General features: G+C 42.3%; 1 protein-coding gene across 1 annotated transcript; it reads left to right on the forward strand.

Annotated features, from left to right (window-relative positions):
• Positions 1–563: 563 nt before the first annotated feature.
• Positions 564–12,452, forward strand: LOC309691639 (uncharacterized protein). Its single transcript, XM_082509474.1, has 7 exons — positions 564–1,900; positions 2,289–2,356; positions 2,663–2,891; positions 6,991–8,978; positions 9,183–9,401; positions 11,014–11,154; positions 11,397–12,452. The coding sequence occupies exons 1-6, from the start codon at positions 1,555–1,557 to the stop codon at positions 11,116–11,118; spliced, it is 2,955 nt and encodes a 984-aa protein (XP_082365600.1). The 5' UTR covers positions 564–1,554; the 3' UTR covers positions 11,119–11,154; positions 11,397–12,452.
• Positions 12,453–14,326: the final 1,874 nt, after the last annotated feature.

A 14,326-nucleotide genomic window follows, 5' to 3' on the forward strand; every position in this document is an offset into this window, starting at 1 on the left:
AAAAAGTTGATGTTGTTTTTTTTTCTCCTAAAATCTACATTATTTCATCACCTTTCCATGATTATGATTTACATTTTTAAGGAAATAGCCGCCTTTTTCTGTTGCCCTTGTCATTGTTGATGTTGTCATCAAAATTTAGTAATAAACATGTTTTGGACATGGGCCTGGTTGATGTATTTTATTGTTATTTAATTTTTAAATGTTATTAAAGTCTGGAAATGTAATCCAAACGTTTACAAAATTAATATGCGGATACAATATTTGTAACAGACACTGAGGTGATGAAATGTGGCTAACGTTTTGAAATGTGAGTAAATCTGTTGTAGCTGTAACTTATTCTGGGGAGGGAAATATTGAACAGTCGCCACATGAAACAGTGTGTATTCCGTTAATGGATACGACACACTGGCTATATCGTGTTTCACTTGTGTTTGCAGCAAGTGAAGCAAATACTGGTACACTGGAATCGTGAGCGAACAACCTAGCTTACTGCAAATGGAAGAAAACTGGCTGTTTGAGTGACAGCCGCAGCAGCCAATCGCAATTGGCTCGGGCGAAGCTCTTTAAAGCTTCTGCTAATAGCCTTTGTGTGAAGGCGGGGAGCCCTTCGCTCGGTTAGTCTGCTGATTAGCAACAAACAGAAGGTTACGAGTTTGAAAAATTGGACTATTTGACTACTAGAGCGGCGTTGTGGCGGCTGAAGGGGGGTGAACTATGTCGGGTGTCTGACTGGAGCTTGTTGGCTCGCTTTTGAAGGGGTCCGGCGGTGATTATTGCAACATTTTCGAGCTGGTCGGGGCGACCAGCCTCGCTTTTAGGTCGTCCAAGTCGCGATGCTGAGCTGATAGCTGCGTCATCATGTTGCTTCCGACTCGAGTTGGCGAAAAGAAATCACAAGTTAACGCCAGAGGTGAGGCTGCCCGCCGTCATCCACCCCCGGAGGCCACTCCCGACCTCTGAGACAGATGGAAGACGGACTGCCGGCGAGGGGTTGACGGTGAAGCCTGTTTACGCGGTCGTTGTGGTGACTTTACATCACTTGGCTTGGCGTTGTTGGCGCGATACTCTCCTGGGTTATTATCAACATTTGGAGGGATATTAAAAAAGAACCTGGTTGCCCGACAGTCGAAACCGAGAAATTGCTAAGAAATTTGACCAAACGTGTCCCAAGGAGGAAGTGTAACTATTGCATATTAGGGATGTTTGGATAGAGAGAAGTGATGCTCTCATTGACAGCAAGGATACAAAGCAGGGGCAGGGAAATGCGGCTGATTCCCGTCTGACTTTTCTTCTGCTTTTCAAGCCACAATGAGAGGCGCTAGTTATTGAGAATTTACTCTGTGTGGTGCACTACATTGTGTCAGACTTTTCAACTGCGTGTTTTCGTGCCTCTGTCGTCCTTTATCGCCTCATCCACGTGGACTTCGTTTCAGGTCGTTGGGTAAAGTTTCGTAAGAGGGCGATCCAGAAAGGTGGTGGTGGGGGTAGTCCTTCTGAGACTACAAAGTTGTATCTTTTTATTGGAAAATAAATCCTCATTTTTTTAAAGAAAAAATGGCTTGTGACTGTTCTCACACCAACGCCCAATACGAAAACGCAGAGACGTGTTGCCCGTCCAAGCCCTGGTCGGATGGAGATAGAAAGCAATCCCGGCAGAAGGAGTCAGCGGGGTGCTCGAGTGGGCGTGGGTCCACCGCACGGTGGTCCCCCAACTTTGAGGTGATAGACGGGCTGCTGTATCGAAAGAAACTGGAAAGGGGCTTCATCAACTACCGGGAGGTTTTGAATGAGGACCGAAGACATGAGGCAATCTCCACTTTCCACATAAGGCGACCGGGCCAACGCCACCTCTCACTGGAAGAGACGTACAAATGCGTGGCTGAAAACTACTGGTGGGAAGGTATGAACATCACTTTTGTCTTCTAAGTGTCTTGGTAAAGCATGCGAGTCATGTGTAGACTGCTACAAATGCATATTAATCTTATAACTGCCTACTAATGATGTTATCTATACACTAGCAGAGATTTAAGCATTCCAATTGTAAGTGTAGGGATACTTGAAACAGACTCGCATATGCACAAGTAGTTGAATCAGTCAAAGGTTGTGAGACTTATTCAGACATGAACAATAGGTGTTAATCACACCCCTTGCTGTTCTTTTTGGTGAGGCATTACCAAGTGTCGAGACAGTTGTGACACCTTTAAAACGATTAGCCCGATCCAGCCCAAAATCTTTCCTGTCTTTTGTTACCTCATGTTCTGATGTTTGAACAACTGCTTTCTTCACAGGGATGTACTTTGAGATCAGAGACTTTGTCCTCAGCTGTCCAGAGTGTCAGCACAACAAGAAATCGGAGGTGAGTGTACACTGGAGTTGATGAACTGACAGCAAACGCTATCCCGGAGCCTTGTTTCTTCTCATCAAACTTTAAGCGCCTCTTCATTTTTATGGAGACGGCCTTCTTTTTCGGCATCTCACACATTTTAATTCACACCTTCTAACTCATTCCCACTTACTCTCACGCTTGTCTCCTGGAAGTGCTTTCACACACACACACACACACACACACACACACACACACACACACACACACACACACACAGCATACTCCCATAATAAAGTATTTCGATCTGTCTTTTTCGTTTTTGTCTGTGCCTCGTAGGAGCCGGGTGGCAGAGGATGTGTCACAAAGACAGTAGTGTCACACAGCTCCGACATGCTGAGCAAGCTGAGGAGTCAGCGTGAGGCAGGCCTGTTCTGTGACATTACCCTGCGGACGAGCGGGCGTTCCTTCTTAGCGCACAGAGCCGTCCTGGCAGCCGTCAGTGATCACTTTCAGGAGATCTTCACGGAAATGGACTCGAGCATGAAGGCAGACATAGATCTCACAGGTAAGAGTGGACACCTGGGTGCCACATCTCTCTACTTGAGCTGTTTTTTTGGGTAGGTGGTTGAAGGCAGACCAAAATACCTTACCGAGCCTGATCCTTCTCCTCACATCAGTCACTCTGCCCCCACAGGTGTCAAAACTTCAGTGTGAATATTTCTGGTCTAAATGCCTGAAAAATTGTTTAGTTCAATTTAATTAATATAGCACCAGATCACAACAGCAGTCGCCTCAAGACATTGTATACTTTAAGGTAAAAACCCTACAGTCACACAGAGAAAAAATCGGATGACGTTCTATGAGCAAGCACTTGGCGACAGTGGAAAGGAAAGACTCCCTTTTAACAAGATCGCTCTTGCGGAACTAGGTTAGAGAGGGCCTTGACTGGTTGGGGGTGAGCGTACAGTACACATTATATGTGTATTATATATGTTTAATCTATTCTCTTTACATAGAAAAGCACTTTTTGAAACAACCTCTGCCTTGCCCCTTTTGGATAGATAAAGTCCACTACTGTTTAAAAAAAAAAAAAAGAAAAAATTTTACTATATATAAACTAGAGATGGACCGATCCGATATAAGGTATCGATCCGATACTGACCTAAATTACTGGATCCGATATCGGAGAGAATTAAAAAAGGTAATCCGATCCATTAAATATCAAAAAAGCACCTCACAAAACTTGGGTCATGGCGTAACTCGGCTCATAATCTTAGCACATCGGAGCAAAATGCGTCACGTGATAGAGCGGCTGTGGCGTGCAAGACCTGTCGGCGGTCTGGTTGAGTATTTGTAGCCTCGCGACCAAACCGGCATTTCATCTCCGAGAAAGTTATCCCCGAGAGAAGTAAAGCAAGTGTGTAAGTTCATCTCTGAGTGTTTGTAAAGCATTCCAGTGTTAAGCTTAACAACCGATATATGGAGCGACTGCCTCTTCTTGCTGCTACTTCAATGATGAAACTGATTAATGATCAGCTGATCGGCTTTTCTGTCGCGAGTCTGTCTCTCTTGTTTGTTTATCGTTAACTTCGCGCCAGAAAGAGGAAACCAGCAGCTGAACAACAGCAGCACATTTAAGCTTGATAAGCTGTTGTTAGAATTTATTTAATATTACTTTCTAAACCAGGATCTTTTTCTACGTAGCTGACAGCTGGTAACTGTGCAGGGGCGGATCTAGCAAAGTTTAGCCAGGGGGGCCGATAGGGCATTAACTGGGAAAAGGGGGCACAAAGAAATACTTTTCTTTTCTTATTCTCATTTAAAATGTTGAGCTTTTAATAAATAATTATCTGAATCTTACGCCCAAAGTTTTAATCTGATGTAAAATGTATAGAAGTCCATTACTGTATATAGTAACTATTAAGTCTAATATACCCTAGTAAGCTATAGTACTTTTTCTTTTGGGAAGGTACCATCTGTGCAGTCTGCAGTTCTGTTGAAGAAAGATGTTGAATCTATTTAATTATTCTTGAAAAATAATTTATTTCTGTGCATTTTTTTTCACACTGCATCAAATTAAAGTTGATTACATTGATTAAGCATCATAAGGTGAGGGGTGGTTCCCTATTTTTATTTTTTTTATTTTTTATTTTTTTTTTGCTGGGAGTTTGGAACCCTGTTAGTTAGGTTGCTTACTCTTTAAAATACCAGAATTGGGAGGATAGACTAGGTTTAAGTTTATTAGATTGATCAGTTTTGCTGAACTATGAAATATTTTGGGTGCAGTGTATGTTTTGCATACAGGTATAAGAGAATAGCTTTAGTGTTTTATTTTTTTTAAACTTGAGTTTGAACTTATACAAAATGCAGCAAAATATTAAAAAAACAGTTTTATTTATTAAAAAACACACTATATCGGATTCATATTGGTATTGGCCGATATCCAAATTTATGATATCGGTATCGGACATAAAAAAAGTGGTATCGTGCCATCTCTAATATAAATGTATACAAAAATTCAAAAGCTACATGCTTGTATAAGATCAACTGTGATAAAATATTTGTCTAATTTAAGAGATTCCTGAATGTTGTTCCACCATTAAGAGACAAAACTTAAACTCGTGTTTCAAAGCTAATCATGTGAGCATAAGTAACAAGGTACTTTTGTTAAGGATGGCTTGGAGATAAAAGAGAAAACAGACTTGTTCCCTTTGAGTGTTAAGTTTTAGCCATTATACCACTTATTTCAAAATGATGGTTGCTGAAACTGTCCCCAGTAATACTTGAAAGGGAGAACTGTGAGCATGAAGGGGCTTGAGAGTATTGGCAGTTACATAACAGGAGCTGCATCCAAAAACAAATTTGTGGCACTTTCACTCCTCCTTCGTGCAGCAAATGATCAGGTTTATGGAGCACTAAGTATAATTAGGGTTTGGACTTAACTATTAAATAAATGAACAGGATAACTACCAATCTGAGACCGTTTTGACTGCAGCACAATGAATGATTTCCAAGAAAGGCTCTCAGAAAAGTGCGTGTTTGTCTGAACTCGTCACATCTCCCAGATTTTTGCCTCACTTTTGAATGCTGGCATTAAGAAATGGCGTAAATACTTCTAGCTTGTGATATGGTCGAGCTGCAGACTGTATATTTTGTTTCAATTTTAGGATAGCCCAACCCTTATTTCCATCATCCATAAATCTCCACATTACTAAATTAAATGTTTCTTTTTCCCTTTAAAACATCAGATAATGCTAAAAAATGTCCATTATAATTTGTGTGCTCTAGACAACTTTCCCATTGTTCATTTTTCCTCTTTTTTTACATGACTTATTGTCCAAAATCTAAAAGATTTTTTTTATTCATTTTCATGAAAATTAATGCACCCATTTGAGAAGATTGTACCAGCAGACTTTTGCTCGCCAGTCATTATTTAGTAATCAGAACACTGACTGTCTTTCAAGCAAATGCTAAATACAATGTTGCAGCTCCAGTCAGTAATAAACTTAATAAACTGCAGTCAACATTGTCCCTTTATTGCCCTGTTGACAATAATTCCAGGTTAGAACAAACAGTAGAGTCATTTATAATTCTGAGTGATTTATTACACAGATTTTAATGAATACACATTTATTAAGAGACTGAATGCAAATAATGCGAACTCCTGACATTAGGTAAGAAAATTAACGTCTTATCATTGCTCAAACAATAGTGTGAAGGAAACTTAAGATGTAATCATATCATCCAGCTGATTCAGAGGTCTTTGTGATGACATTTGGCATTTTGTAAAGACGTAATCACTCTAAAAATTCAGACTTAGGCTACGTCCACACGTACCCGGGTATTTTTGAAAACGCAGATTTTTCTATGCGTTTCCACCTTTCGTCCACACGTAAACGGCGTTTTCGGTCACTGAAAACAGAGATTTTTAAAAACTCCGGCCAGGGTGGATATTTTGAAAACTCCGTTTTTGCATTTACGTGTGGACGAGAAAAACGGAGAAAACGCAGCGTCAAAGGTGTGTGCCTTTTTTGACGTCACACTGTGCGCCACGTTATTGTTTCGGTGAAATGAATTTCTACAATACTGTTAATTCTACTCTCTGCAGTGTTTAAATGCTTACATATACACACACAGTTACTGTCCCTCCACACATACCACGCGGTTCTGCTTCTATGCCCCAGCTTTGTTTACTTTTTCCCGCCGAGGTTTCTAGACTTCTGATTGGCCAACATTTCTACACGGTTAGGAATATATCGCCACCTGTTGCTTTGGCATGTTCCTAGCAGCGTTTTCCTTCATTCTGCATTTACGTGTGGACAGGATTATTTTTTTTAAAATGAAAACGGAAAATCTCCGTTTTCAAAAATACCCGTGTACGTGTGGACGTAGCCTTAGAGAATCTGGTCCTTAAAATGGGATTTGGCTGTTGTCTGTGTTATCGTTTACTTATCTTTGATGTGTGTTCTTACATGAGAGCAGAAGTGTCCATGATTAAAGGAGTTGTTAATTTGTCGTCTTGTTTCAACTGTCATGTTTACACTTTGCTCCCTCTTGGAGTGCTCTCCCTCTGATCTTCTGTTTACACCAAATTGCTTTCATCTCCCTCTTCTCACCCTCTGATTGACCAGTGATCTAATTAAAGGCTCCTTTTAACCCCCCAGGTTTCAGTGAGGACAGCCTTCTCTCTCTGCTGGATTTCTCCTATTCCTCCACTCTGTGTGTTCGCCGTGAGGATCTACCTGAAGTCATTGCCATGGCCCGCCACCTGGGCATGTGGCTTGCAGTGGAAGCCTGCTCTGCCCTCATTAAAGAGCAGGAACAGCAACTTCATCCAAACTCAGCCTATGCTGGTTCGTGCCGTGAGCGTCATCACCACCAGAGGGAAAGCAAAAGGAAAAGGGTTTTGGGATTAGAGAACAATGTGAACGCTGCCTTCAGTCTAACACTGGATGCATCAGACGAGTCTTTTGAAGGAAGTCCCAGCCGCAATTTACGCAGAATGCCAAAATCCCAAAACGGCCACCCTCTAAGTCCCTCACACAGGATGAAGCTCATGGACTTTAAATCGCCCTCTTCAAAAAAGGCCTCCACACCTCGAAATGCCACATCTACCCCACAGTCACAGAGTTACTCACCCGTATCCCCATCGAACACCCGTCTGCTCCGCTCCACTCCTGGAGCTGCCAAGCAGGTTCAGAGATTGCTGCCAATGTCGGAGACCTCTCAAAAAAACAAAAAATCTCATCCCATCTCCCAGCTTTCCTGCTCTTCTAGATTGAGACCTGGCATGGTGTGCAGCCCTGTGAGGGTTAAGCAGGAAGTTGAGGAGGTTGGCGAGGATGAAGAGGATTATGCCAGAGCACAGGAAAAGTACAAGTTGATGAATGTTCTGGGGTTACAAAGGACTTCTCTCCTCCCCAGACCAGAAGATCTTATTGGCTGGAGACAAAAGAAGCGACTAAGAAAGCTGAAGGCCAACAACTATTCACTCACCAAGCGCCGGAAACCCCGTTCACCGTCCCCAGGACTATCATATGGGGATGTGACTCTGGCGTTTCCCCTCTGCAACCCTGTTAACACTCACCTCCTCCATAAGCCTGCGAAGACCAAACCTGCTGCAGCAGCTAGCACAGAGAAGATTACAGCTAAGAGGCCAAAAACCACTCGGAAGCGTGTTCCTCCCAGTGACAGGAGCATGCGAAGTAAAGGGGTGTTACCTGACATGTTCCAGCCTATATCCAGGGTTGCCTTTGGGGGGAGGCAACTGAGACAATCCGTAAGGAAGGGTGACGGTTCCCACCTTCATTCTCAGCAGCCTCTGCGACGTGGCTCGAATAAAAAGCTAGTCAGAAACAAAGTCAGGATCAAATCAGAACCAGCTGAATACGCTCTCTCAGGTCTCCGATTTTCATCAAACAATTACTGCGGCCACACACCCCACAAATCTTTACCTTCACAGAAGATACAGGCTAGAAATAAGGTCACTGTTGAGACAGTCAGAACACTGCGATACAACAGCAGCCGTCCTGCAGCAAAGGCTAAACTCAGACGGGGCTCCACGAAGGAGGCGAAGAAGGTGAGGTGTAATGCCAGAGAAGAGGGAAGAAAGGTGGGAAGCCAGGGGCTAAGAGGGACCATGGACACTAGACCAAAAGTGAAGGAAAATAAACCTGATGGGCTCCAGTTTTCAGAGCAAGCACCTCCACCGTCCATCTACGACCACCCTCTTTATAAAGTCATCAAAGAGGAACCAGCAGAACCTGTGCCAGTTGGAGCTTTCCCTGATCCTCCCTCACCAGACCTGGGTAAACGCCAGAGCAAGCCCCCCATCAAGTTACTGGACTCTGGCTTTCTGTTTAGCTTCTGCCGGCCAGCAGGGGGGCCCATGTCCGGACTGAAGAAAGAGGAGGAGAGTGTTGATATCTGCTTAACACGCTCTGTGTCACAAGTTGGAGAGAAATTTGAAGCAGAAGAGTTACCCCACAGGACTCTGAGAGCCAGAGGGCCACCCATCCTGCCGGTGGTGAAGAGGGAGAGAGAGGAGAGGAAAGTGACCCAAGTTAAGGGCCGTAGACCCAGGCCCAACCCTCGAAACACTTTACCTCTAGCCAGGTGTGCTAGGTCAAAACCTGCAGGGACCATGCCAAAGGTAAAAAAAAAAAAAAAATACTAAGTAGCAAACTATAGTGACGATTATGATCTCATGCTTGCTTTTATATCTAATTTTATAACTGTACAGTCTTTGTTTGATGCATCGCCTGTGGCGCCTAATCTTTTAAAAGCATTTAATCATTTCTATCTAAAAATGTGAATAAAACTCATTAACTAATAATTTTATTTTATTTTTCTCTAGCAACAAGGTAAGCTTCTTGCTCTGAGCAGTAGGAGCTGTGCCATGCTGGATGCTGTACGTCGGGCACGACTAAAGCAGCTCAGAGGGCCTCGTAGTCAGGCCCCTAAAGTTCCCAAAGCAGCCCACGCCTGTCTGCAGTGCTCAGCCTCCTACAAGGATTGTGATGCCCTAATTATGCATCGCCTTAGGCACATCGAGGGCAAGCACTGGCCATGTCTGGTAAGCACCAAGGAATTCAAATATTAGTTTTTCTGACAACATCATGTTTTAGTACCTGCTCGGCTCACTTAGAACCGCAGATGAGCAGATACTAAAAGAAAAAGTACCGGGTACTATAACCCAATGGGAAAACACCGAAAACCGTGGCGAACCATGCCAAGTCGATCCGAGTTGGTACTAACAGAAAAGGGGCTTTAGTGACCTTTCACTGCATCTTTGGGACAGTACTACCTTGTGTCTAAGATCTTTTTCTCCTGCTGCTCTGCTCAGGGTGTTAGAAAGCATTGAGGTGATACTTTTTTTCATGTGGCATTTAGACAAAAACACAAGGTCTGTTACTTCTAGCTTTCTTTCTAATAGGCCAAGCACAGCCTTTATTTTTAAACTTGCACTGGTGGCGACTTTGGTCAGAAGATGTAGCGAAGTTTGAGAGACCAGAAGTGTTGTTCTTAAAAACCTTACAACAAACATGAAACCATTCTGTCTGGATGAAACAGGGCTTCATATTAGTTTACTTGACCTCATTTTAGTTTTAATTGCAAACGAAAAGAAAAATGGATGACTTTATATAGGCTGACAGTAATTTTAGCACCAAATATGCCCATGATGAGAAATTAAATGGTTGGTCAACAGTTTTCTACAGTTTTTGGTTTGAACAGCGTTTTCTTGAACTATAAGGTGAGTCAAAAAGAATCAAAGTAATGGACATGTTCACAAGTGCTCAGTTAGGCCTTTACACTAGTACCTACTCAGGTCTGTTCGGCACAGCTCAACACAGCTTTCAGGGTTTTCCATTGGGTCACAGTACCTTCCCTTTTTTTTTTTTTTTTTTAGTACATACTCCTCAGGGGTTCCAAGTGATTCGAGGCTATCCAAAATGTGACATCAACAGAGAGCATGCCATGGCTGGCCAGTGCCGTTACTCAATGAGTCATGATAGCATCTCTTTGCAAAAATCAAAACCACCATTTTTCAAACACAGCAACGAGGGAGAGAGCTGCTCAAAGAACAACACTGTGGTCCCAGAGTCTGACAAAAACCCACAGACCGAGCAGCAGCTATACCATTGCCTCGAAGTCCTCTTTTGTTGTGGTGTTCGTGTTGCGTACAAATGACATCACAGGACTTTTGACTGGGTTGATTTAACGATGGTACTTGATTGTAATTGAAACTGAGTCAAGTTGAGGCGAGTCTAACTCATCCCATACTTCTGAAAGCATGTCTGGAGAAACTGTAGCCGCTGCTGTAATCCTACAAACACGTGAAACTTACAATTCTCCTCTTTATAACAGCGCATGTTTCGATTGTTACCAGTGAACGGCTGCGGAATAAAGGCACTTTGAAGTTGGATCATTCTTTTTGTAGCTCAGAGCTATTTCTTTCTCAAATTTGGTGGAAGTGTTATCTAGTCACCAGCAATGCGCACATAAACGTATCAAAAAGGCAGTGGCCACAATGACTCAGTTGCCATAGGTGTAGTTCTTGTCTAACAAAGTCTTTCCTGCTTTTTGGGTGGCATTGAGGCACTTGGGAGTTTTGTTAAATTGCAGCATCGCAGCTCTTTTCCAGTTATTTCTTTGTTATTAACACTTTCTGTTCCCCTCTGCTGCAGCTCTGCAGTAAGACGTTCTTTCGACTAAGGAATGTACGGAATCACATCCGCACCCATGACCCCAAGTTGTATAAATGCCGGAGTTGCATTGCTGCTGGTTCATGAGGAAGCTGGAGGACCTGCTCATGCACTGAGACTAAGGTGAGTGGAAGCGACGCCTTAGAAAACTGAGCTACACATCAGTCAGTCATCTTTCATAGTGCTGCCTGATGTGATTGATGAGTGGGGAAGATGAATGTTTAGTTGTCCTTTGCTCTTCACACTGCTCGCGGAGGGGGGGGCTATCAATATCCTTACAGTTCAGTATGATCATCTGCTCAATACCTGCATTGATTTTTCTTCAGTGTCTCGTCTGTTTCTTAACACTCGTGTTTATTTTCCAGGATGATGGCTGTCTGTGTCTCAACGCCAGGGAACAGGCCAGAGTCACATGATCGATCTGCAGCGTGTACATAATGCATCCACCACACACAAGCACAACGGCCTGTGGAAAGGCATAATTACTCGAGCTTCTAATCATTGCCGTTGCCAATGATTGCTAATGTTATTTAAATAACCAAACCAAGGTTGCTGTTCCTGTTTGCTTTTCCGTACATACAGAAGTTTAAACTTGAACATTACACTCAGGGGGCGGGGAATGTGATGCCACGTTATAAAGTGATTTAACATCACTTTTGTGTACAATATTGAAATATAAAGTGATTGTTATAACTATTACTTCTACTTAATGTCATCTTTATTTTTCTATGTATAGATTACATTTGGAGTGCACTTATATCATATCTTATGTTGTAAACCTAAGAAGTAGTACTGAAATCGATGGTTTGGAGTTCAGAGCGGGAATACTTGAAGTGGTGCAAGTGCTGAAGGGAATACTTGAAGGTGGAGGTGGGATTTAGGAGTGAGCCTTTTCCTTGAGGTGTTTCAGTGGGTCTTTTGTCTTTTGGTGTGAAAACTTTTAAATGACTTCACTAGTCTTTCCCTCCTTTTGTATTGATCTGCTAATCTTCACCTAGTCCCGGAGCCTGTGGTTTGACCCGAGGGTGGGGGGTGCTGGGTGTGGTGAAACCGCTGCATGTGTATTTCCAGGCCATTTGTAGTCTCCTCCCCCACCCCACCCCACACACACACCCGTCCCTTCATCTTTTCTAAGGCTGCCACTTTAAAAAAAAAAGAAAAAAAAAAAGAAAAGGGAAAGTGTCTCGTTTTTAATGTGAATTTCTGAACTAGTAATCAACACAACTGTCATTACAGATGTTTTATTGATTGTTTCCTCCACTTAAATCCAAGCTAAGATGCTCATCTTGTTCTACTTCAAATTCTACTGAGTAAATGCAATGTGTGCACATACAGAGATGTCTATGTTTCACAGATTGATTTTAGAAATAAATGAGCTGTCTCGCTATCTGTAAAGACTGAATAAATTTTTGCCTTTTGTATCCTTTTATTCCAATTTAAGTATATATATATCTGATATAATACGCTTTTGTAAGTGCAAATGGTGACAAAAGATTCAAAACTGTATACCTGGTACAGTTTCATGCCAAAATCTAAGCAGGAAACTTGACCTTAAAATTCAAGGGGACTTTTTTTGTTGAAGATTTAGTTAGCATCTAGAAAATGGTGTAGCTTTGTGCTTGTCTGTATTTTTGCATAAGGGACATAGTTCCTCATATCTCTCGAGGGAATTTCATTTGCCATTGTTCCACAATAACTCAAAAACAAGGAGAGATTGTGACCATATTTCACATTAGTTGTATAATGAATTTATTACTTTTTATGCTCACCGGTTATATTTCTTCACTGCATATGACTCTGGACAGAGCTTCATCTAACCTGCAACCTAACTGGTTGGCAGAGGCACTCGAACTACAAGGTACTAATTGGAATTTGTCATTTTAGTTTCAGTCCTTTTGGTAAATATTTGGTAATTATAATTAAGGAAGCTTGTTTCCACCCGGCAGCTGCTTAGGCTGCTGCCCCCGCGACCCGGCCCCGGACAAAGCGGATGAAGATGGATGGATGGATTGTTTCCACCACTGAGAAAGATAAAAGATTGCTCTCCAGAAGTCCACATTTCAATTTAAGTACAAAAGTTCCACTTAGAAGTTTGAGTCACTCATTTTAAATTTTGACTTGGCTATAAATAAGTCTCCATGTGTAACAGTAGGTGTCACTTTTTAAAAAGGGGAAAAATCCAGGCCCAGCTTTCCTGTCTCTCTCTTAAAATTTTCATAATTATTTGGGTTTTAAAAAATGTTATTTTGATCCTCCTCAGTGTTTCAATCAGAAGATCTGACATTGCACAGTTTTCAGAATGCATATATGCATCGATAACTGATCTTGATTATGTGATATATATTACATTAGTCTGTACTTTTCCACTACTATACTGCAAATTATAAGTAATTTGACTCTATAGGATTTTTTCCTCTGGAAATTTTTCAAAAGAAATTTTGAAAAATTGATTTGTTAAAGCAGCTGAAATGATGTTCTTGTGCGTAATGTTGCAGAGGGTGGCCATTCATTATAGATGGATGGATGGATAACAGTTTGCTCAGTGACCTCTCCACCACAGTTTCAAACATGCCCAAGCTGGGCCCAGTTATAGACCCAGCCTTCCTAATCATTTCACACAGTCTACTGCTATCACCAGTTCGGATGCTTCTCCCCCAGCAGCGTACATAAAGTACACTGAATAATCTCCGAACTTGTCCGTCTTTTTTTGGCATACAACCTCCTATGTTGGTCTGCCAGTTTAGGCTCTTGTAGATGCGGATTCACACATGCTTGTACTCCACCAAGCTCCAACGTAGATCATCTATGCTGCTAAAACAAGAAAATGTGTAAAGCTGTTAGAATTTGAATATTCTCATTAGCAACATCCATTTGAAACACAGTCTACAGACATGGTTACAACCACAATCTTCTCTGTGGCTTTCCTCTTTTCCTCCTGCCTGGCACCTCCATATTCAGGATCCTTTTGTCCAGCATGTTTACCATACCAAAGCCCTGTCTCTCTAACTTTGTCTCCAAATTGCTCAAACCAAGCAGTCCCGCTCATCCATGATGTAAATCTGAACATCTACAACTCAGCATCCCGCAAACAAGAAAAGGCTTAGAGCCGATCCATGGTCTAATTCCAACTCCACCTTGAACCCATCTATCACTTCACTGCTGTCTTGCTGTCCTCATACATGTCCTGCACCACCCTCACATACAGTGGGGCAAAAAAGTATTTAGTCAGCCACCGATTGTGCAAGTTCCCCCACCTAAAATGATGACAGAGGTCAGTAATTTGCACCAGAGGTAC

The sequence above is a fragment of the Aulonocara stuartgranti genome, assembly GCF_965226115.1.
Source record: "Aulonocara stuartgranti genome assembly, chromosome: 16".
NCBI lineage: Eukaryota > Metazoa > Chordata > Actinopteri > Cichliformes > Cichlidae > Aulonocara > Aulonocara stuartgranti.